The sequence below is a fragment of the Plectrocnemia conspersa genome, unplaced genomic scaffold (assembly GCF_051122295.1).
Source record: "Plectrocnemia conspersa isolate PC_06_02 unplaced genomic scaffold, ASM5112229v1 ptg000011l, whole genome shotgun sequence".
Taxonomy (NCBI): domain Eukaryota; kingdom Metazoa; phylum Arthropoda; class Insecta; order Trichoptera; family Polycentropodidae; genus Plectrocnemia; species Plectrocnemia conspersa.
This window is the reverse complement of record NW_028277175.1, coordinates 150,837-173,933: the sequence shown is the minus strand read 5'-3', so window position 1 is coordinate 173,933 and position 23,097 is coordinate 150,837. Positions and strand designations below refer to the sequence as shown.

The window sequence follows — 23,097 nt, the reverse complement described above, 5'->3', positions numbered from 1 at the left end:
CATCGTTCAATTAATTTAGTTATGCCATTTTTTTTAAATATCTGAGAAAGATTTCAAAGGTTTTTTAGGAAAAGGTTCGAAAGGATTTTTATCGAGATGTTTTTGCAATGATCAAAACAAATGGGAGTCAGATGGGGCAAATTCAAGGGAATATATTGGATGCCCAATCAATCCCAATTTTAAATAATGATGATATCTTTGTGTGGCTGTGCATTGTTGCAACACAATGCCCTTTCTTTTGGCTAATTGCAGTCGTTTTTCTTACATTGCTTCCTTCAATTTATCAAGCTGTTGACAATATATCTCTGTTGTGACAGTTTCTCCGACTTTTAAAAGTTCATAGTAAATCTATTTCTCAGCAATCCTACAAGAAAAAACCCAGCAATTTTTGTTGGTAAGACTTAGTTTCGCGATTGTTTTCAAAGTTTTTAAAGTATTCTATTATGTTTATTTTTGTTGTAGAGCAGAGATGCACAGTCTTGTTAAGACCAAGGGCCGCTTTGATATACATAGTATTTCTTCTCAAGTATTTCTCGAGAATAATGCCAAATCGATATTAAGCATTTCTCCAGAAATTTTCTATTATTTTTTTATTATTTTATAAAAAAATAATTTGTATGAAATCGAAAAAAATAAGAAAAAACGATAACAGTAAACATACATAAAGATATCTGCAATACTCTTTACTGTATTACATATATTTTTTCATTCGTCAAAATTTCTTGAGAAATGAAAATCATTGAGAAATCTGAATGCCTAATTAGTTTTAAAAACAATTATATTATATATTATATAAAACATTAAAATCGCGTCTCGATTTTTTTTAACCACCGAAAATAAGTGCTAATGGTCATTGCACCTTTACCGTACACGCCACAAATATTTTTATCGGATCTTTTCCTATGCGGAAATAAAAAAGTATAAAAAGACGAATGTGCTCTTGATCGTAATTCATTTTTAGAGGGTAAGACAGGTATCAAAAAATAACTTTTGTATGAAAAATCACACTTTGATTTTAGCTACAGAACGTCTAAATTAAAACTGAACTTTATCATTTGCCTCAAAGATATATTTCAATTCAAAACGTGACTGAAGGTCTAATAACTCCATCTGCAAATTTGTTGGAGCTGATTCCACAATAATGACAATCAAAACTGACGTCGATCCTTTTATTAACTTCCGAATTAGGTTAACTTGGTAGCGAAATGCAGTGAAAACGGTCGTTCTCGAATCGAACGCGCATTTAACTCTTCGGGTGTGGATTATTTGTATACAGTGAAGTAACGAATAGCTAACGATCGAACGCTCTAACGACTGATTTCAGACGAACGACGCTCTCGGCAGCGCCTTCAACTGGATCTACTTCGTGCCTCTGATAGTGTTGGGCTCTTTTTTTATGCTCAACCTAGTTCTCGGCGTGCTCAGCGGGTAGGTGTTCGGCGCCCTTCGCCGCCTTCGTCTTTGTTTTTTTATTTTTGTTTAATTTGCCTCGATAGAGAGTTTTCTAACGAGAGGGGTAGGGTGGAGCGGCGGGCCGAGTTCCATAAGCAGCGCGTCCGGCAACAGTTCTATCGGGATTTTGGGGCGTACCTCGACTGGATTACGCGCGCAGGTACTCGCAAACGCCCGCCACCCGCCCTCGGTACGCTAGGGACCCGCTTTTTGCGCCGTTTTTGTTTCCGACTCGCCGACTTACGCTAGATCCTTGTCACTGTCGCCGTTTCCCCTTTTGTAGAGAGTTCGCTAAGGAGAGGGAAAAAGTAGAGAATAGACAGGAGTTCCTCAAGCTCAGGCGGCAGCAGCAGCTGGAGAGAGAGTTGAACGGCTACGTCGAGTGGATCTGCAAAGCGGGTGAGCCACTTCTCCCGCGCCCTTAGTCTCGTCGCTTCTGCGCAACATAGGTAGTGGGCGATTTGAGCTTTCGCCGCGACTCACGCTCCGTTTGCTGTTTCAGAGGAGGTGATCCTGGCGGAGGAGCGGACGACGGAGGAGGAGAAGATGCACATAATGGAAGGTGAGTTCGTCGAGAGGAGAACGCACGAGGAGAAAACGTTCGAATAACGTGTGACGATTTCGTTTCGCAGCGAGGAGAAAAGCGGCGGCGAAGAGAAAAAAGCTGAAAAACCTGGGAAAGAGCAAAAGCACGGACACGGAGGAGGAAGAACAGGAGGAAGACTGCGGGGACGACGGTAAAGCGGTCGAGCGATATTTCGCATGCCTTTTTAGTAGCTCACTTTTCAGTTTGTTTTATTTTCTGTTACAAAACCACTTTCAGTCTCGAAGAGAAGACACAGAGGTACGATTCGTTCGGTTTCGCGTTTTTATTTTTTTTCGTTCGCAGTCGTAGCGTAGAATCGAACACGAACACGAGCGCTGACGCTGTTCCCTTTTTCCAGGTTACCTGAAAAGCAAGGTTCGCAGTGGCGGCAAGTGCGCAGACTTTTGGAGGAAAGAGAAGAGGTTCCGATTTTGGATTCGGCACACGGTCAAAACTCAGTGGTTCTATTGGTTCGTGATAGTGCTGGTGCTTTTTAATACGATATGCGTGGCCGTGGAACATTATCACCAACCTAAATATTTAACGCAGTTTTTATGTAAGCGGTGACTTAATTAACGGTGATTTAAGCGGCGGAACGATTCGCTCAACGTGCGCTCTTGTTGCAGATTACGCGGAATTCGTATTCTTAGGACTTTTTATGATGGAAATGTGGATTAAGATGTACGCGTTAGGTCCCAGGATCTACTTCGAGTCGTCCTTCAACCGTTTCGATTGCATTGTCATATCGGGGTCGATATTCGAAGTGATATGGTCCGAAGTGAAGGGGGGCTCGTTCGGCCTCTCGGTGCTTAGAGCTTTACGGCTGCTTAGGATATTTAAGGTGAGGATCCGAGGATTCCGACGAGGTGAGCTTCCGACGCGTTACCGCGACTGACTCCTTCCTCTTCGCTCGTTTCAGGTTACCAAGTATTGGTCGAGCTTAAGAAATTTGGTGATATCGTTGCTCAATTCTATGAGATCTATCATATCTCTGCTGTTCCTTCTGTTCTTGTTCATACTGATATTCGCTTTGCTGGGCATGCAACTCTTCGGCGGACAGTTCAACTTCGACGACGGAACCCCGCCGACCAACTTCAACACCTTTCCCATCGCGCTGCTGACGGTGTTCCAGGTGAGCGAGAAGAAGACGCGAAGGCTGAATATCCGCATACATACATACATATACATATGTATCCGCTATTCTTTTATATTCTTTTCGCAGATACTGACGGGGGAGGACTGGAACGAAGTCATGTACCAGGGAATCGAGTCGCAAGGCGGGCCGAAGAAGGGCATGATCTACTCTCTGTATTTTATCATTCTGGTGCTGTTCGGTAACTACACGCTGCTCAACGTGTTCTTGGCTATCGCCGTGGACAATTTGGCCAACGCTCAGGTGAGTGCGTTCGTCCAGACGGCGCTTTCGAACGAAGTGACTGACCGATCCTTTGCGTTTTCAGGAGCTGACCGCCGCCGAGGAAGAGCAAGAGGAGGAGGACAAAGAAAAACAACTGCAGGTTAGAGACGCTTTCGTTACGCGCGCGCGGAGATCGGCGCAGAGCCGTCTGCTCCGATCGTCGTTCTGTCAAAATATATATGATTTGTGTTATTTTAATTTCGCGGTCGTAACGAGCAGGAGCTCGAAAAGGAAATGGAGGCTTTGCACGTCGCCGACGGCTCCCCTCCTAGGGTTGACGTCGGTGGGAGTTCGCCGATTCCGCACCGGAAGGTAACCGCAACCTCTTTGTCTGATGTGATCGGTGAATGTTGTCTCTTTTTCGGCGGTCCGGCGATAGCCTAGTGTTTTGTGCGCAGACTGTGTTTATTTTGTACATGAGCTTTCGATGTTACCGGACTTTACGGGAACTTTTCGTTCACTTTTTCGTTCTCGGTGTGTTGTCGTCGGTTTTCGGTGTTGTCTCGTGCTCCCGAGCCGCCTCGTCTCCCTCTCTGACCGACTCTCCGATTTCAGGGCAAGAAGAAGGAGGAGGCCAAGAAGGACGAAGAAGAAGATATCACAGATGGACCCAAACCCATGCTGCCTTACTCTTCGATGTTTATATTATCTCCTACTAATCCGTGAGTGTTGCGAGTCCGCGCCCGCCCGCCGGTCCGCTCCCTCGCCTCACTCTCTGTCTCTTTGTCCGTTGCAGCATTCGGCGAGCCGCTCACTGGGTAGTCAACCTGCGATATTTCGATTTTTTTATTATGGTAGTCATTTCGTTGAGTTCCATAGCGCTAGCCGCCGAGGACCCCGTAGAAGAGGATAGCACTAGGTACGCGTCGCTAGCGCAGTCGTCGTAATTTTCGCATCGCCGAACTGACCGTTCGTTCCATTGCAGAAACGTAATTTTAAACTACTTCGACTACGCGTTCACCGGCGTGTTCACTGTCGAGATGCTGCTCAAGATCGTGGATCTGGGCGTGATTCTGCATCCCGGCGCTTACCTAAGGGAGTTCTGGAACGTGATGGACGCCATCGTAGTGATATGCGCGGCCGTCAGCTTCGGTTTCGACATGACGTGAGTAGGGATTGCAATAATACCGGTATTCACATTATTGTAATTATTTTAAATAATTGACTGAAAAATGATTATTGATTAGCAAAACAAAAGCATTTGAATACCCAGTATTTAATATATTAATTATTTAATTTCGAATTTTTTTTCTTTTAAATAATGTTGGTGAATTTCATTATTAGTGATCTTGATTATTACGGGGTCATAATTTTACAACAGTTTGATTATACATACAAAATTATCGTTACTATCTTATTATAACCTATCAGATTCTCCTCGTAACACAATATTTTGGGTTCCGTGAAACTGAATGATTAAAAAATTCATATTAATTACGTTTCTCCACTGTTTTATATTTTTGTTCGTCCATTTTTGAAACGCACTGTCAATGGTTGTAAAACATGAAATTTTCTTTCTTTTCACGTAGTATAAGCTTTTAAATGTTCTTTAGATGTTTCATGAGTATCTATGATGTATATTTTTACAATACTTAATTTTAATCATTCTTCATTTGTCAATGCAAATTTTAATTGAGAAAATAATTTACAAGAAAAATAATAGACTGCATCTCTTGTCATCGAATAAACTAGCTAATCGCGGTGATATGTTTCACCATTTGGAAGTATTCGATGATAAAAACTTGGAGTAAACTTTCCATTTTTATTTTTTTTTTGGAGTTTCGGAAAATAATTAAATTTTCACTTGCTTGGTTTGGGTGCAACTCTTATAATGATCTCTAAAATAGAATTAAAATTTACTAACCAAAGCCCAATATCTTGCAAATTTTACTTATCAATAGAATTTTGCCTAGAAATATTTGGAATAATTTAATTTAAGTTAAAGTCTGGTAGAAGTTCATCTCGATAGTTTATTGATATAAAGTCAGACCGCTTCCAAATGATCAAACGCAAATGTATTATTTCAAATAAAGACCTTGTTTGAAAAACAACAATTGTCACAAAAATATTTTTATACAGTAGGAGTAGAGAGTAAAAACTAAGTTACAAGGAAAAACTTTATTTAATACGTTTTAATTGTAAATAATACGTATAAAATAGTTCACACAAAAAATGGTCAAAATAAAAACCAACAGTATTTTTACGGTTATTTTTTACATTGGCTGTTTTTCCGATAAAATTTTATTTTTTTAATATGGTATTTATTTTAAATTTGCTTATATTTACTGCTCAAGCTTAACATTATTTAATATATACATTCAAGCATACGTTAATAATACTAAAAAAATTTAAAACATGATAAAACATAAAAACACAAAATTATTAGAAACTAATACAATCAAATTTTTATAAAAGTATAGAATTCATTTTCATCGCACTTCTTCACTTTTCATTTAAATGTATTCCACTATTTTCTGATGGTGAATTTTCATAAAAAAAATAATTAGCATGATCTTGAAGGTATATTGTTATGCATAAAAAATCAGATTTTCAAAAAAAAATTTAGATACAAAAAAGAGTACGCATCAACTCTAAAATTTTTCTTCTGCAGATTACCGCAACTTGGTCTCAGAATATTTCATCAAAGTAGCTGAAGATATGCTTATAAATGTGAAAAAAAATGTTGAAATGAAACTTATGTTGCAAAATTCGTAAATATATTTTTATTATAAAAATCTAGTAATTTTATACCGACACATCAAAAAATTCAAAATTTTCGTACAAAAATAAATAAAATAATTATATCCTTACATATTCTATTAAACAAAACTAAAAAACAAAGAAACATTCTACAAAAAACGTTTCGAGATTTCCTGTAATTCAGTGACAAAATCGATCAGTATACGAGAATATTTTTTCTCGAATACGGGATATTTACCGCATGGCCTCCGCGTGAACAACTTAATACAAAATTCACTGTTCTATTCGATAAAACCTCGTATGCGGTAAATGGGAAAAATATTTCTGTGTGAACCCAGCCTAAGCGTTTGTTTATATGCACTTTCAGCGGGAGCTCGGCCGGCCAGAACCTGTCGACGATCAAATCGCTGCGGGTGCTGCGAGTGCTGCGTCCCCTCAAGACCATCAAGCGGGTGCCCAAGTTGAAGGCCGTGTTCGACTGCGTGGTCAACTCGCTCAAGAACGTCATCAACATCCTCATCGTGTATATACTGTTTCAGTTCATCTTCGCCGTCATAGCGGTCCAGTTGTTCAACGGCAAGTTCTTTCACTGCACGGACGAGAGCAAGTACACCATCGAAGAGTGTCAGTGAGTATCCGCCGCCGCCCGAGCGAGGGACTCGCCCCCTTGCTTGGCTAATCTCGCTCCGCTTCTTTCCAGGGGTTCTTTTTTCGTGTTCGATTCGGACTCTCTGCTGCCGAGACGCGAATCGAGGATATGGTCCACCCAGCACTTTCACTACGACAACGTCGCGACGGCGATGCTGACGCTGTTCGCCGTGCAGACCGGAGAAGGATGGCCGCAGTGAGCGCTCGTTCAACAGTCGAGGTGCGTAACGACTCTAAAGCGACTCACCGTTCCTTCTCGTTACTCGCAGAGTGCTGCAGAACTCCATGGCGGCCACTTACGAAGAGAGAGGACCCATTAGAAACTTTCGCATCGAAATGTCCATATTCTACATAGTGTACTTCGTAGTGTTTCCGTTCTTCTTCGTCAACATATTCGTCGCCTTGATCATCATCACGTTTCAAGAGCAAGGCGAGGCCGAGCTCCAAGACGGAGAGATAGACAAGAATCAGGTGGGTGTCGAAGAGCGGCGCTCTTCCGCGGCGCGCGCTAAATTTGCGCTTTTCGTTCCAGAAATCGTGCATAGACTTCACGATCGGCGCGAGACCGCTGGAGAGGTACATGCCGAGCAAGAGGTCCAGCTTCAAGTACAAAATATGGAGAGTAGTGGTGTCCACTCCGTTCGAGTACTTTATCATGATGCTCATCGTCCTCAACACGCTGCTGCTCATGATGAAGGTACGACCGCAGCCGCCGCCGCGGTCGAATACGAATCGAATATGATATATAATAACATAATGAAATATATATATATATACCTACTATTATTACACACGACACACATACGAAAGATCCCCCACACTTACGTTCACACTCACACACGGACACTTGAAATGCGCTCGCGTTGTTTGGTGTTGTCTTACTTATGAATTGCTCTCAGTGAATGAACTACATCGAATGCGTGCATCTTGCAACTCTGTGTTTCGTCTCACCGTTCATTGGGAATGCGCACTTTTCGTTGATCGTTATTTTTGCATGGCATGAGTTTTCACGGTCGGGACTCGTTTTCATAGTCGCGAATCACTCGACGCGTCCTCCCGCATGTCGTAGCCGCGTCGTCTCCCGCACGCGCCCGGTCGTTCCTCAGCACTCCCGGTCCCGAAGCATGATTCCGCTCCCGCTCCCGATCGTCATGCTCGCTCGATGTCGTTTTCGTTTGCGTTGCGTCCGAATCCCCCGCGTCCCTGTAGCGTCGCATGATCCTCCCGCGAGAACTCCTAAGATCCGATCGCCGGAACGAAACGGCGAAACTCCACCGCATGAACGTCGTCCGAAAAATCGAGAGCATGCCGGGCACGCCGACCGGGTCGGCCGCATGCGTTTTCGACCGTCTTCTTCGGGCATGCCGCGCCGCCGCATCCCTCGAGCGCTTCTTCTCGCACCGGTCCAGTTTTAGTTCGTTCGCGTGCGAACGCATCAGAGTCGGCTGCCTGTCGACGTCGACTCCGTTTATTTTGCCGAGTGATCGTTTTGCGTCCTCTCTCGCGACACACATCTCCTCACCGAACGCGGGCAATCTAACAGATGTATTTTCTTTTCTTTTTTATATTATGCCTGTTAATCGATGTTGCACTCGAAATCGTTCGAAACGACGACGTAAACGATTCGACGGCGACTCTCCGACGGACCAATTTCGATCGAACGGCGTTCCGATTTACCGCACGTCCGCCGCCAGTATCACAACCAAAGTAACATTTATTCAGATATATTGAAATACTCCAACATGGGATTCACGGGCCTCTTCTCGGTGGAGACCGTCATGAAAATCGTCGCCTACGGAGTCAAAGTGAGTACCCTCAGCGTTCTATCTCTATCTCTATCTCTCTCTATATATATATATAAATCGTATGCCGTCCGCCGACGCCGGAAGAGAGGTGAGTACCTTCGCTGGAACGGAGACCGCGGTAAGAGCATGGGCCTGCGACTGCACCGGCGGCGTCCCTCTAGCACGCATGCCGTACGTTCGTTGTTGCATGCCTGTCCGTGTGCGAATGCGCGTTCCGTTTGTGCGTATAGCGACGACACGACACAATATACAACCACACGAGCAAGGACACGACCACCAGACAACATCGAACACCGAACGTCGCTCACCGACTTCCGTCTCTCGTAGTTTCACGAGGCTCCGGCGCTCCTCAGCGACACGCTCACCTTCATGAACCTCGTCTTTACCTTTCTGTTCCTGCTGGAGACGGTACTGAAGCTGATTGCCTTCGGATGCAAGGTAATCACCACCGACCGATCGCAGCGGTGAATTTTCGACCGTAGTGTAGTATTTATTTTTTGCAATTATCACACTCTTAGACTACTCTATTTTTAGAGAGGTCGAAAATCCACGGCATAGATTAGTGCGAATAGCGTTTTTTTTTTTTTTCGTTCGAAACCGAGATAGACATACTTTAGACTGTTTATTTTTTATACTTTACGTAGACTTTTCGTTCGAATAGCCAGTAGTGGAGTGGAGGGGGAGCGTCGCGACTCGGACGCTTCCCGGACTGTTTTTCTTTTTTTTCGTTTTTTACTCTTCTAAATTTTAGACGTAGTTCTTGGGACTTTTACGATTTTATTTATCGCTTCCGTTATTTACGACGTCGTCCGAGTTTACGTTAGAGGAGTGTTTAGACGACGCGCGGCGCGTCGACGGAACGCGCGCGCGGTAGACAGTAGTAGCGAACGAGTCGATCCGTCGGCGCGCCTGCCGAAAACCGCGAGGGCCGACGCGCGTAAGTACCAGATGAGTTACGGAGATGCGACGGACGAGAGCGCCCGACCGAGGGAACCTCGCCCGCCGCCCCCTCGCCGCAGTCGCGCTAATTCCGCTGACGTCTCTTTCAGAACTTTTTCAAAGACCCGTGGAACACGTTCGACTTCATCACCGTGATAGGGAGCATAATCGACGCGCTGATCCTGGAGCTGGGCGTAAGCATCTCGAGGTAGCTTCGCCGCGGCGACGACGTCTCACCGTCCGACTGTTTGCAGCAAAACACGTTCAACGTCGGCTTTCTGCGGTTGTTTCGCGCGGCCAGACTCATAAAGCTGCTCAGGCAGGGCTACACCATCCGCATCCTGCTCTGGACGTTCGTGCAGAGCTTCAAGGCGCTACCGTACGTCTGTCTGCTGATCGCCATGCTGTTCTTCATATACGCCATCATCGGAATGCAGGTGCGTTCGCGCCTTCCGCGCTCTCTACCCACCGTGAAGTATTGACGTCTGTTCCGCTCGCGATACGTACACACATACCATACACACACAAGCGGGACGCGACGCAGTCGTCGGTCGCCGGATCGTCGACTGCCAGTAGTGCGGCTAGTTTAGCGTCGACCGCAGTCGGAGTCGCCGTAGCCCCGGACGCGTAGTGAACCGAGCTTTTCATGATACAGGTGTTCGGGAATATGCGATTCGATCCGGACACGGCGCTGAACCGTCATAACAACTTTCAGACTTTCTTTGGCGCCCTCTTGCTGCTGTTTCGGTGAGACGGAGCTCGCGTTCGCTGCGGAATCGGACTCCGACCGTAGACAGTATACAGTAGCGCATTAGTTGTCTGTCAGCAGCGTATTGTTATCGTATCCAATGTTGCATCTTCACCTCGCATCTCCCGGCATCGTCGCCGGGTTCTTGAATGTCTCATCACCTCTCGATCGTTCCGTCACCGCAGACACGCAGACTCACGCGCGCCGCAAGCGACGAACGTTTCGCCGGACCGAAATCTTCGCGACTAAAAGCAAACGAACGTTTCCTTTTTGTCGACGCCGCAGATCCGAGCTACCGACATTATATAAATGTATTTGGCCATCCGTAGTGTAATGTGATCATCTAGTTGTGTATGTCGTATTGTAAATATATATATATTTATCTATATAATCTACGCACGAGTCGAACGGACTGTTTTGTCCGTTGCGTCGTAATGTCGAGACGGTTCGTAGAAAGTGACACTCGTGCACGCACCGACTCACACACCACACACACACCACACACCCACACCCACACTCACACCGTCGAGACGAATGTTTGACTGCATAGTGAACGATGTTGTTTATATATTATACCGTACCGATTAATGTTAGCGTTAGACCCGCGTAGAGTTTAAGTTTCTCACTGCCCGGTTTATTATTTTACTTTTCTTTGTTACCTGAAACCTGCGAGCAGGTCTTCGGAAACATTGAATTGAACTCGGACACGTCCATCAGTAGACACAACAACTTTCAAAGCTTCGTTCAAGGTCTGATGCTGCTATTCAGGTAAGAGACTCCCGCACGCCCGATATGGCATGACTGCTGAGTTGATTTATGCGAAGGATTTTCGGAAGCGACGACGGAGCGTCCGAAGATCTTTCGCGAGCAGACTTTTTTGCGTTATTATCGTTTCGACGACGCTTACTACTTACGACTACTCACTCACTCACCGACGTCGCGTTTTCCTCGATTTTTTCGCCTTTCTCCGGCTAGGGCTCCGACGGAGCGAAGCGGCATCATCAGGCTTTGATGGAATACGCGATCTGTTTTTGCAACTTATTTTCGCTTTCGGTGTCTTTTGGTTTGCTCCCGCGAACGCCGTCCCCACTGCGTCCGTCGGGTCTTACTGTGTTTCACCAGCTCGTCGTTTATTTCGCTTACTCTCTCGCGCACCGGCCTGCCTCTGTGATGCATTGCACGCGTTTGCGTTTTATAGTTTGTGACTTTCCACGCTTGTCGTATGTGAACGATTGTCGAACTGTCCGCGAACGAATCCGAATCGAGGTAACTGTCGCAGCTTTCGTAGTTAGTCGCTTCGGTAGGCGCGAGCGCGACGACCGTTCGCTTTTTCGACCGTCGGCCGACTTTCGTTCGACGAGCGGTCGCCCCGCTTCGCGCGCGATAGCACGTGCGACGCTTCGCATCGACCGCGTTTTCCCATCTAGTCCAGTCAATATGTAGTTTTACTTTAAAGTTTACACTTGTAAATGGTGATCATTTTGGGGCCCCAATGAAATCCTGAATTTGTAAACACGAGAAGTCTCGTTTCGCTGTATTTGAAAGTACAAGTAATTATGTACAAATTTGAAGAGAATAAAATTTCCTACAACTTTTGTGTAAAACAATTTCTTCTCACATCAATCGCTTACAATATATGACAGAGGAAAGTGGATTGCATTTTTTGGATTTGGAAAAATGTTGAATTTTCTCTGTAAATTATTATATTATTGCTTGTTACTGTTATATGTGCGTAGGGGTGTGACAAATTAATTGAACCACTACAACATTTTACATATTTTGAAAGCAACTAAAGTAAGAAGTAAGTGTTGTACTTTAAAATCTTATTAGTAGGCGATGATTTTTAAGCAAAAAATAATGCATATAGTATGTATACCCAAAAAGTTCTGTCAAAACATTCGGTTAAAATAATTATGTTTTATTTTCTAGTCTCTTTCTAAACCATCACTAGTATCATATTTTTTGTAATTGATAGTGTATCGATTAATTCGATAGTATTTAACAATATTTTTATGTGTGTGATTTTTATAAAATGGCCCAAAGAAAAAATATTTCTGCCAAAGTGAAAATTTCTATTTGTACTTAGTGAAGAAACTCATGCGTATCAAGAAATGGCCCTAAAATTCAACGTGTCTTGTCAATCAGTGATGAAAATTTAAAAAAAATGTTAGCACTTGGACAGCAACCCATTAGGTCACAATGACATAAATGTAGACGAAAACGCAAAATGAACTCTCGAACGGTCAGACAAATTGATTCTATCGCATTGCAAAATAGGCGGGTTACTAATGAAGGTGAAACGGATATTTTAAAAGATGAATTCGAAATATCTAAGCGAACATTACAACATCGATTACACAAGATGTATGTTAAAAGCAGCCCCGCAGAGAAAATGTTTCGAATGGGCCAAGGAACACCGATATTAGACTGCTAATGATGTCTTAAAATATATTTTTTAATTTTTTTAATTCACACTATAAATATTTACGGTATTTTTTTTTTGTTTCTCCGATGACACTGTTATTTGCGGCAAGAAAAAAAATTCGATACTTCGATATTTTATTTTGTAATACCGGTAGTACTGAATGTCAATTTTTGCACCAATGCCGGTTTTACCGGTATTGCAATCCGTAGTAGTGTATATACATATATATTGATATAATAACAATAAAAATCATTAAATTTATAGGGAAAATTTAGTTTTTTGATTTAAGCGCTCGGCTTTCATCTGTCTAAACTTGTAAACAATTGATGTGAGAAAAAAATGTTTTACACAGAAGTTATAGAAAATATTCTAAAAAAAAATGATTTTTCGCCATTTTCTAAGATGACGGCGACTTTCATGAATTGACTATGGTTTCAGAATGAGCAAAATTGCCAAGTATAAACTTTTCCCGTACTTTCTTTTGTCTCTGTTGACTGGGCTAATCGTCGATCACCGGCGATAGTGCTCGAGTCTGGGAAAATCATTGGCCGTCAATGCGTCGCTTCGACCGCGCTTCGATCCTCCCGGCTGACGAGGAATACATCTATCTTTGTGTGCGAACAGGTGCGCCACGGGAGAGTCGTGGCCCAACATCATGTTGTCGTGTTTGAAAGGCAAACCGTGCGACCAGCGAGCGCAAAAGCCGGCAGGGGAGACCTGCGGCTCGACGCTCGCTTACGCCTACTTTGTCTCCTTCATCTTCTTCTGCTCGTTTTTGGTACGTATATACACACACACACATTTTTATTTAAATTCGTTTGTCAATTTCGTTCCGTCTCTTCGCAGATGTTGAATTTGTTCGTCGCCGTCATCATGGACAATTTCGACTACCTCACCAGAGACTCTTCCATCTTAGGCGCTCACCATCTGGACGAATTCGTCAGGATATGGGCGGAGTACGACCCCAACGCCACGTACGTGACTGTCGCGAATTTCCTTCGCGGCGTACTTTCTCACGTCCGACTTCTCTCCGCAGTGGCAAGATTCACTACACGGAAATGTACGACATGCTGAAGAACATGGATCCGCCGCTGGGGTTCGGCAACAAGTGTCCCAACAGACTGGCGTATAAAAAGCTGATTCGAATGAACATGCCGCTCGACACGGAGGGAAAGGTCAACTTCACCACGACGCTGTTCGCGCTGATCCGAGAGAACCTGAGCATAAAGATGCGATCGGGTAAGTGACGGCCGGGCGAAAGTCGACTCGAGAACAGGGATGAGCCTGCGTTCGTGACGTTTCAGCCGAGGAGATGGACCAGGCGGACGAGGAGCTGCGCGAGACCGTGAGCCACATCTGGCCTCTGCAGGCCAAGAAGATGCTCGACCTGCTGGTGCCGCGGGGCGACACCCTCAACACCGGCAAGATGACCGTTGGTAAAATATACGCAGGTCTGTTGATCCTGGAGAGCTGGCGAACGACGCGCTTCGGACAAGTGGAGCCGACCGGCCTGCCCGTGAGTATAGTCCTCTCCCGCCTCGATCCTCGAAAAGCGCGCGATCGCATCGCGTCGTAGGTCCGCCCTCCGTCGTAGCGATTCCGTAGTAGAGGGCGAGCGCGCGGAATCGCGACACGATCTCGATCTGTACGACGACCTCCCCTACACCGAAACTTTGTGTTTCAGGCGTTCGCTGCCAATAGTCCATCGGCGAATCAGCCGGTAGTACCCACATTTCAATACAATTTCGCATATACTATATTATATCTATAATACGTATATAATTATTACATATATATAATCCACTTACATAAACATATATTATTCTATATATTGTGTGGTGATCGGATTTTTGCGGACAGGAAATTTCCGGACACATTCATTATGTCTGATTGAGTTACTCAGTTGTTACAGATTTGCCCGTTGTAACGCATTGGGCTGTCAGGTTACAACGGAAGATTTAATAAAAATAAAAAAATTAATAAAATTAACCTTTACGCTCAAAATATACAGGTAAAGTTTTTTATCTTTCAATAGCGTCCAAGTACTTTATTTTAGTTGCCTGATGACAAAAAAAGTATATTTAAAAACCATGCGCTACATTTTGAGTTGAAGGCCTAAAAATTTTAAATTTTGATGAAAACTTGGGGGTTTTTCGTTTTACAATTTTTTGATCATGTAATTTATTGCAAATCCCCCCCCCCCCCCACAAATGACGTCTCTCGTTCAAGTCATGTCCTACTGAAGGCACATTTTGCAATAAACGAACGCTATATTAACAATGATTTTTCACTTTTTACGTAGTAATTTTATAATTTTGCATAATCCTGTCTATATTTTTAAAGTCGAATTCTTTAGAACTCGACTTTACCTGCGCATCACGGTTATATTGGGCCTGAAAATGCGTGGAGTTATAAATAAATATTTCCTATTTATTAATTAAATACATTTCATTAATTTGAAATATTACATATTACATTAAATTGAAGTAATTAAAAATTAAGTTAAATACTGAAAAAGTGTATCCCTACGTGAGTAAATGAATAATTTTCCTAAACTTTTAAATAAATATCAAGACTTTCCATAAGGCTTTGCTTTTTTTAAGGTGCGTGTTAAACGTGTAATACTTTTACTAAATTATTTATTCTATATATTTTTAAAATACATTTATTAAATTATAAAATCTAAAATATCTCAAATAGCCGATATTAAAATATTACTATATACAGGCTTGGCCATAATTATAGGGCACCCCAATAAATGTGTTGAACTATCTTTAAAAACCGTGACAATATAAATAAAAAAACTTATCGAGGTTGTTTAAAGGTTTTATTTGAGACTTGTTTTCAATATTTAGCAGGCCCACCCTTAGCTTTAATTTAAGCTGCAACCTTTTTTGACATACTCTCAACTAATGATTTGCACGGAGACAATTTTCTCCATACGGGCATACGCTTGCAGAGACTTCGGCAGTCAGTTTTAAAGATGATTTTCGACGATTTTTAAGGGACTCGCAAACCAAGATTTGATCTTTCTGGGCAGTTGTCGTTCTTCCAGTTTTGGCTTTGATTTGTAAGAAGCACATTCGATGAACCGTTTCAAAGCATTTTAAATAGCGTTTCATGAACAATCAATATGTTTATTAACATACGAATGATTCAGTCCTTGCGAATGCAATTAAATTATATTCGCTCTTTTAATTTCACTTAAATCGCGTTTTTTTTGCTATTTTTAAATGTTAAATAAAAAATATGATAACGACAAATAAAGGCCGAAATCACGCAACTGAACATAATGGTTGCCAGGCGAGACTGAACAGTTAGACCTGTAATCACATTTTAAAACTCAAGGGAGCAATAAAAAACGACAAATGCCTTTGTTGAATTTTCAAAGTTACGGTTAAAAATACCTGCTAAAATATTTCGGTCGGACCATGCACTTCAAAAAATAAAAATTCAAAATAAAATCACGGTAAAGTTAGAAGTCAGTTTTCTTTGGTTTCGTTCCAACAATACAACCACTTTCTATTGATGTAGAAGAAGATTGGTAGTTCATTTTAAATTTTTAAAAAGTAACTATGAAAAATTATGAGTACCGAATCCAAAAACAGATTGCTGTTAACTGATACGTCAAAAATTCGTACCGCAAAAATTTTGTGAATGCATTGTCTACGTATACAGATGTATGCGAAAGAGAAGCGATACATGCGCGTAAGAATATTCGCTGTCTCGCTTGTTCTTGTTGAAGCGGCAATGCTCATTTCTAGGATTTTTTTCTGTGTTACATCCGGCTATAAAAATAAATATTTTGGTCTATTTCGCACAAAATAAATCATATGTAATATTACAGTAGCTGGTTTTCAACTCCTACAATACGGTTGTGTGAGTAAAGCGTATGTGTGTTTTGTATAAAAAGTGGATAGCGTGACGTTCACTACTGCATATAATTATCTAATTAATCGTTATTATAATTATGAATTAATTTAATCCTACATATTGAAATTCAATAAGATATTTAATATTAATAACTAAATTGTTATTAAAGTAAAAAATCATGTTTTCCATGTAACCATGATTTTTCTAAAGATACTAAAAAAGTAACATTATTTTTTTTTATAATCTTCACATTTTTTAAACTTAATAGCTAATAATATTGTCTGACAATACTTTTTAGTTGATGATTTTTTTGTCCGGAATAATCTGTGTCCGGAAATTTTCAGTCCGGAATAATCACCGAACCATATCGTACATCTTTCACGCTTCTTCCATCGCTGCACACTCGCGAAAGTCAGTATTGCGCCGTTCGCACTCGCGAACCGCCCGATGCCTAGATTCGAACCGTTCGTTGCACCGACGCTTGTGACGGAACCGGCGGCCCGCCGGTTCCACGCCGGGCCGCCGGGCTCCGCTTCCCGCAACCGCTGTCTCCGTCGCTCCCGTCTTCTTTCTGTCTTTCTTTCTATCTCGCTCTCTGTCCCGCATGAGCGTCTCCCCGCCCGCAGTCCTCCCTCCGCTTGGTCTGCGCCGTAGTGGCAGCCTTCGCTTGCGCCGTGCACGACGAGCTCGCCTCGAGCTGCTTTAGAGCGGACCGCCGCCGAGTGCGTAGAGGCAGTCGGCGGCGCTCGACCTCGAATAAACGCGAGCGCGTGCGGTGCAGAAGGCGTCCTTCTTTGACTGCTTGCTGGACATGGCGGTGGGGCTCGGGGGCGCAGCCGGATCTCGCGCGGGATCCCTCTCGGTCGAGCCTCCTCCTCCTCCTCCCGTCGCTCAGAACTTCCGCCTGGAAGAGCAGCCGCACGACGAAGAGTCTTCGCTCCTGACTCTGGCGAAGCGCAGCACTAGGAACAGGTCCTTGAGGTGAGTTTTCGACCGTCCGTCGCTGTCGCGACGTCGCGGACTACCTTTCTGACGCTCGTTATTTTTTCTCGTTTCAGAAGCAAAAAGGTGATCATCTTGAAGGGATCGTATTTATTAGAGTTTGATGGATACCTTAAAGCTAGATTCGCGGGCGGTCGCGCACAGCGATCGCCCGAACTAATCTTGGATTAACCTTCGTCTTAGAGACGAAACGCGCGTAGATCTACGTAGAACGACGTAAGGATAGTTCGCCGACGGCAGACATAGCGAACTGACGTCGGCCGAGAACCTAACTAGACCGCAGAGAATTGTCGTAACGTAAAGATAACGAGACGTAAATCGTAGTAAGTATCGCTTAGTAGACGCCGCGCGTTACATTTCGTTCTCCCGTACCGTAGCGGGCGTCGTTCTTAGAGCGCGCCGTAGACCCCGCCCGTCCGCACGCTTTTCCTCCGTCCGTAGCTATCGTACCTCGGCACGCTCGTCCCTAGCGACGCCGCTCGTCCCCGAGCGCACCTCCGCCCCGTCGTCGAGGATCGGATCGTTCGAGCCGATCGCTAGACGCTTAGCTCGCGCGTAGCCTTTTAGCTTAGTCGACGAACGCCGCGGTCGACGGTCGATAAAACTCTCGTCGATTGTGGTTCAGGTGTCGGGGGCGCAGGAGACGGTGTCGAGGCAGCCGTCGATGGAGTCGCTGGTGGATGGCCATCTGCAGCCGCCGCAGCAGTACGCGAACGGCCACAGGAGGTCGCCGAGTCTCAGGTGCGTGCCGCGCGACTCGCGCTCGTCTCTCGCGCGATCGACAACGCTGACTTTACTCACGCGGTTTCAGAAGGGGTCCGTCGCCGCTCGCGCGAACTCCTAGCCCGAGGCGCCGCCCTCACCACTACAACCACCACCAGCAGCAATACTATCACGGGCCGCACCACGACATCGGCTTCTCGGACACGGTCAGCAACGTGGTCGAGATCGTCAAGCACGACGGTCACCGGCACGGCTCCGTGACCCGATACCAGCAGCAGGGTCCGCACTATAGGACGCCGAACGGTGAGCGCGCGACCATCGCAATCGATTAACACATTGCATTATTTTTTTAAACCATCATAACTTCTAAACTAGTAAACGTTTTCATGTCAAATTTAAAACACAGTTTCGTAATGCTTGTTTTTTATATTCACAATGTAATCGTCAAACTGTGGATAGCGTATCAATAAAAAAACGTATGCTTAGAATCACTAAACATACATATTTTAAAAATAAAAACGACACAATTTATGATAAAATGTTGATGAAATATTTTTACTCATTTTTAAAACAAAAAATAATAAACTTTTTGACCTCTACAGGCTTGGCCATAATAATGGGGTACTCTAATAATTGTGCTATATCTTAAAAAATCGTGAAAATATAAATAAAAACCCGACTAAGGTTGTTTAAAATGTTTATTTTAAGCTTATTTATAATATTTGGTTGGCCCGCCCTTAGCTATAATTAAAGGAGTATAGCTACTTTAGTATCCGTTACGTGCACCACTGCCGTTACCAGTACTTGGGCCGTACGAGTCCAACCCTATGAGCGGGCACTCAGCTTGTGACGGCCGGATGAACGGGACCCACCCCTTGTAGTACTACATATTTTATCGGAGTTTCTTTAGTATTTCTCTCGAGCGAGCTATAATTACAGCTGCAATTACTGCTGCCCTTTTTGGCATACTGTTAACTAATGACTTGCGGATGGACGGAGAAAATTTTCTCCATTGCATCTACGACTTTTCTCACAGCTTAATTTTGCGTTTGTTTGCAATTATCAAAGTTCTTTTAATTTTGCTCATAAATACTCTAGAATTTAGGTGTGGTCTGGTGACTATGTAGGCAATCTTAAAAGCGACTTTTCGACCATGTAATACTTGGTTGCCATAAAAACAGCAATATTACCTATTTTCAATCCTCAACGATAAAATTCTTGTATTTATGAGCCCAAGCAAGACGCCTTTTAACCATTGTCGAGGTAAGCTTTGATTTTCGGGCCAGCTTACTCGCGACCAACCCCAATTCTACCAATCGACGCCACACATTTCGCCGGAAAACTGTTATCCTTTCATCGGTTATGTTTTTAGTCAATAAAAAAACTGGTAATTTTCAGTTTTCAACACAAATATCAGTCCTAAGGGTTGTAATGCGGCGCCTTCTACAATAACCCTTATTTATTGGATCTAAAATGACTTAAGAGTTTATTTTTTTCTTGATATTCTTCACATATCTTCTTGAGACGCCAACTGCCTTTGCAATTTCATATTGAAATAGAATAAGAAATATAAGAAGTCGTGATATTTGTTTAACTTTCTTGCGCGACAGGTCAGAGTGTTTCCTCATATTTATTAATAAATAAATATATTTATCCGATTAAATCGGCTACTAATGCACACTACATAATACGAAAACATGCAAAGTTACCGTTATATTTCAGAAACTGTTGATTAAAACCATGTTTCGTAGACTAACCGCTAACGCGAGTTTTTGGATTATATTCGAGCACAAACGCTCACGCCAGAAAAAACAAAAAACTTCGCAGAAATGACAGTAAAAATAAACAACACAAACATAGATAATAAAGATCGAGCTCAAACTTAATTGAGCTGCCTTTACATAGAATATTCAGGCTGTATTTCGCTTGTCTAAGTACTGTAATTTGAGAATAGATTTATGAGACTTACAGAAAACCCGAAATTAGATGAAAAAATCTAAACAGGGACTTTCTTAAATTTGACCAGAAAAATGCATGCGATTTAATAAAATATTATAAATTATTATAAAATGGAAAAAAGTATGTACTATGTACAAATGTAAAATATGTTTAAAAATATCCAAGCAATTGTACACACAGTGGACGAGTGTGTTGACGTTTCGAATCGTTTCCAGGTCGCGACCACAGGGACAGGGACGCCTACCCGAGCGGCGGCGGCGGCGGGGGCAGCGGCGGCGGAGGAAGGAGAGGACACGGCCGGCGGCTGCCACCGACGCCCAGCAAACCGTCTACGCTCCAGCTGAAGCCGCCGCCGGCCATTAACTTTCCGAAGCTGAACGCCAGCCCCACGCACGTGAGTGTCCGCGCGTCCGCCTGCGAGCGGAATCGGCACGCTCGATTAAAGTTGTGGTTGCGGTTTCAGCAACGCATGTCCGCGCACGTAGCGCCGCACTCGCTGCACTCGCTGCAGCTGCGCGAGAGGGACCGCGACGGCGACCGCGAGAGGGACCGCCTGCTGGAGAGGGACTTTCGCGACAGAGAGCCGTGAGTATGCGCGCGCGCGCGCCGAGCGACCTCCTCGTCGGGCGACCGCTGACCGACGCTCTCTCCGTTGCAGGTACGAGATGCCGCTGAGCTTCGAGCAGGCGCTGGCGCTGGGGCGGGGGGCCCTCGGCAGGGCGCTGCCGAACGGTCACAAGCCCCGCGCCCCGCGTCTCGGCCGCCGGGACTCCGACGAAGACGACTGGTGCTAGCACGAGGCTCCAGCGCCTCCCAGCCCCGCGCGAAACGTTCTGCAGTACGAGTACGAGCGGAGGCACCGACGCAGGCGCAACCGGCTGTTCAGGTCGCACGACGACGTGCGCTTCGAGCCCGACGACGCGTACGAGCCGAGGCGCGACAGGCGCAACGAATACCTGGACGACCTGGACGAGGACGAGTACTACGAGGACGACTACGACTACGGCGAGGGCGCGCTCGACCTGCGTATGTCGGACCGCATCCTCGCTGACGCCGAAGCAGAAGTGGGGCAGCTGGCGCTGGAGATGGAGCTGGAGCTGGACGAGGACAGGGCGTCGGCGTTCGGGGCGGAGTACGAGCCGGCGTCGGAGAGGTCGTCGCGCGAGGACGAGATCCTGCGCGAGGACGACTCGCCCGCGGCGGAGCGGCCGGGGCGGCGGCGCGTGCTGTCCAGCGACGACGTGTGGAGGGCGCCGGCGCCGGGCCGCGCGCACCGCTACCGCAGCAGCGACGAGATGATCAAGAAGAGGCACGTCGTGCGCTTCGAGTAGTAAAAGACTTGGACTGAACGTCGCGTAGTTAGATAAACGAATTTCGCGCGCGGGCGGCCGGCGGCGACGTCGCGCGCCGCTATCGGCGTCGCCCTCGTCCGCCCGCGACCTCCGCAGACTCTCCCGGAGCCGTCTGCGCGTTCACGGCAACCGTGCCAACCTTCGGTGCATCACCGATTATCTTTCGCTAGGTCGTCGAATGCTATTAGTGTTTTTAGGCGGTAGCGCGCGCGACGCGACGGATCGGCTGTGCGCGCGCGTGTACATATTATTTATACAACATATATAACTAATTATATACATACATATATACCTACGACGTATCGTTAAGCCCTTCACTATCAAAACTGCCATGCCTGTAAATTTTATATATATACATTGTAACGTATTTTTAATATTTTTACGTAAGAAAGTTGTGTCCAAACAGTTTTTCATCGTAGCATTTTTACATTGAGATTGTCATTTCCGATATTAACTAGGTTTAGAGACGAAATTCCGAAACGCACGACACGGACGAAAATCGAATCGAGCCGTTTGTGATAACTTTCGCATTTCACACTGCAAACGGGCGAGTTTCACACGCGCGCGCGACGACTCGATACGAGCGGCGAGGCGCGAGAGGAACTAATAAGTTAATTATATAAATTAAGTTAAATTTTGATTGAATTTGCTGTCCTTCCCCCAAGTGCTTTATAAATTATTAATATTATTATACGTACGATATATAAAAATACATAATACGTTCGGAGGACGCGACGGGAAGCGCCCGGAGAGTTCTCTACTCTCTCCCCGGTCGGTTCCCGCACGCGCGGTTCTTACTTAAATAACGTACGCGTACGTTACGTATGCGTATATCGTCCCGTTGTATAACTTACGATGATTTCTGACACGATCGGAATGTGTTCTCGGCGCTTAGGATACACATTTTGTAGACAATTTGTAAATACATGATTTTCTGTGATAAATTTGAATATTAAATATATAAAGTACATACATAAATACGATCGCATCGAGCGCGCCGAGCGAGCGCGAGATGAGCGAACGAAGTAAGTAAGTAAGAAGTAAGGACGCTTCGGACGGAGTCGCGAGCTCCCGTCTCGGTGAATGCAATCGTTTAATTTTAAAAAATGAACCAAAATATTGACTAGTTAATCGGTAAGCGACTCGATTATTACGTTCGCAACGCACGTTTCGTTCGCGTCGGCCGGCGGTCCGTCCGTCTGTCCGGTACTCACTTTTTCTATCCCGGTTGGTTTTTACTACGTCATTCGTTATATATTACATACTGATGATTATTATTACATTACATTACATTATACGTATATACATTTACATATGTATATTTATTGTATTCGTCTTAAGGAAATTATTATTCTTTTATATAAATTGTTCAATGCTGTATTTTTGTGTGATGTCTCGAACGACAAAGGCAAACAATTTAATATACATTATTGAAACTCGACCCTGCGTTTCACTGCACGCCCTCCCT

The 23,097-nt window shown here is 44.4% G+C and overlaps 1 protein-coding gene across 11 annotated transcripts in view; it reads left to right on the top strand.

Annotated features, from left to right (window-relative positions):
• cac (calcium voltage-gated channel subunit cacophony) overlaps positions 1 to 23,070 on the top strand; it is a 45,533-nt gene extending 22,463 nt beyond the window's left edge. For 2 of the 11 annotated variants that reach the window (XM_088198189.1, XM_088198190.1), the window contains exons 9-39: positions 1,325 to 1,428; positions 1,736 to 1,851; positions 1,955 to 2,014; positions 2,085 to 2,189; positions 2,397 to 2,594; positions 2,665 to 2,879; positions 2,958 to 3,170; positions 3,261 to 3,434; positions 3,499 to 3,555; positions 3,675 to 3,767; positions 4,011 to 4,117; positions 4,192 to 4,314; positions 4,381 to 4,560; positions 6,523 to 6,783; positions 6,856 to 6,999; positions 7,073 to 7,274; positions 7,336 to 7,500; positions 8,498 to 8,608; positions 9,658 to 9,741; positions 9,802 to 9,984; positions 10,972 to 11,063; positions 13,345 to 13,498; positions 13,567 to 13,694; positions 13,757 to 13,959; positions 14,025 to 14,236; positions 14,405 to 14,440; positions 18,221 to 18,336; positions 18,407 to 18,621; positions 20,493 to 20,671; positions 20,723 to 20,862; positions 20,936 to 23,070. In XM_088198189.1, coding sequence (XP_088054315.1) covers positions 1,325 to 1,428; positions 1,736 to 1,851; positions 1,955 to 2,014; positions 2,085 to 2,189; positions 2,397 to 2,594; positions 2,665 to 2,879; positions 2,958 to 3,170; positions 3,261 to 3,434; positions 3,499 to 3,555; positions 3,675 to 3,767; positions 4,011 to 4,117; positions 4,192 to 4,314; positions 4,381 to 4,560; positions 6,523 to 6,783; positions 6,856 to 6,999; positions 7,073 to 7,274; positions 7,336 to 7,500; positions 8,498 to 8,608; positions 9,658 to 9,741; positions 9,802 to 9,984; positions 10,972 to 11,063; positions 13,345 to 13,498; positions 13,567 to 13,694; positions 13,757 to 13,959; positions 14,025 to 14,236; positions 14,405 to 14,440; positions 18,221 to 18,336; positions 18,407 to 18,621; positions 20,493 to 20,671; positions 20,723 to 20,862; positions 20,936 to 21,071 — 4,506 coding nt within the window. In that variant the 3' untranslated portion in view covers positions 21,072 to 23,070. Of the gene's footprint in view, positions 1 to 1,324; positions 1,429 to 1,735; positions 1,852 to 1,954; positions 2,015 to 2,084; positions 2,190 to 2,275; positions 2,297 to 2,396; positions 2,595 to 2,664; positions 2,880 to 2,957; positions 3,171 to 3,260; positions 3,435 to 3,498; positions 3,556 to 3,674; positions 3,768 to 4,010; positions 4,118 to 4,191; positions 4,315 to 4,380; positions 4,561 to 6,522; positions 6,784 to 6,855; positions 7,000 to 7,072; positions 7,275 to 7,335; positions 7,501 to 8,497; positions 8,609 to 9,657; positions 9,742 to 9,801; positions 9,985 to 10,202; positions 10,295 to 10,971; positions 11,064 to 13,344; positions 13,499 to 13,566; positions 13,695 to 13,756; positions 13,960 to 14,024; positions 14,237 to 14,404; positions 14,441 to 17,374; positions 17,575 to 17,651; positions 18,337 to 18,406; positions 18,622 to 20,492; positions 20,672 to 20,722; positions 20,863 to 20,935 lie in introns of all 11 variants that reach the window. The other 9 variants (XM_088198187.1, XM_088198191.1, XM_088198188.1 and 6 more) reach the window with 9 other exon arrangements.
• Positions 23,071 to 23,097: the final 27 nt, after the last annotated feature.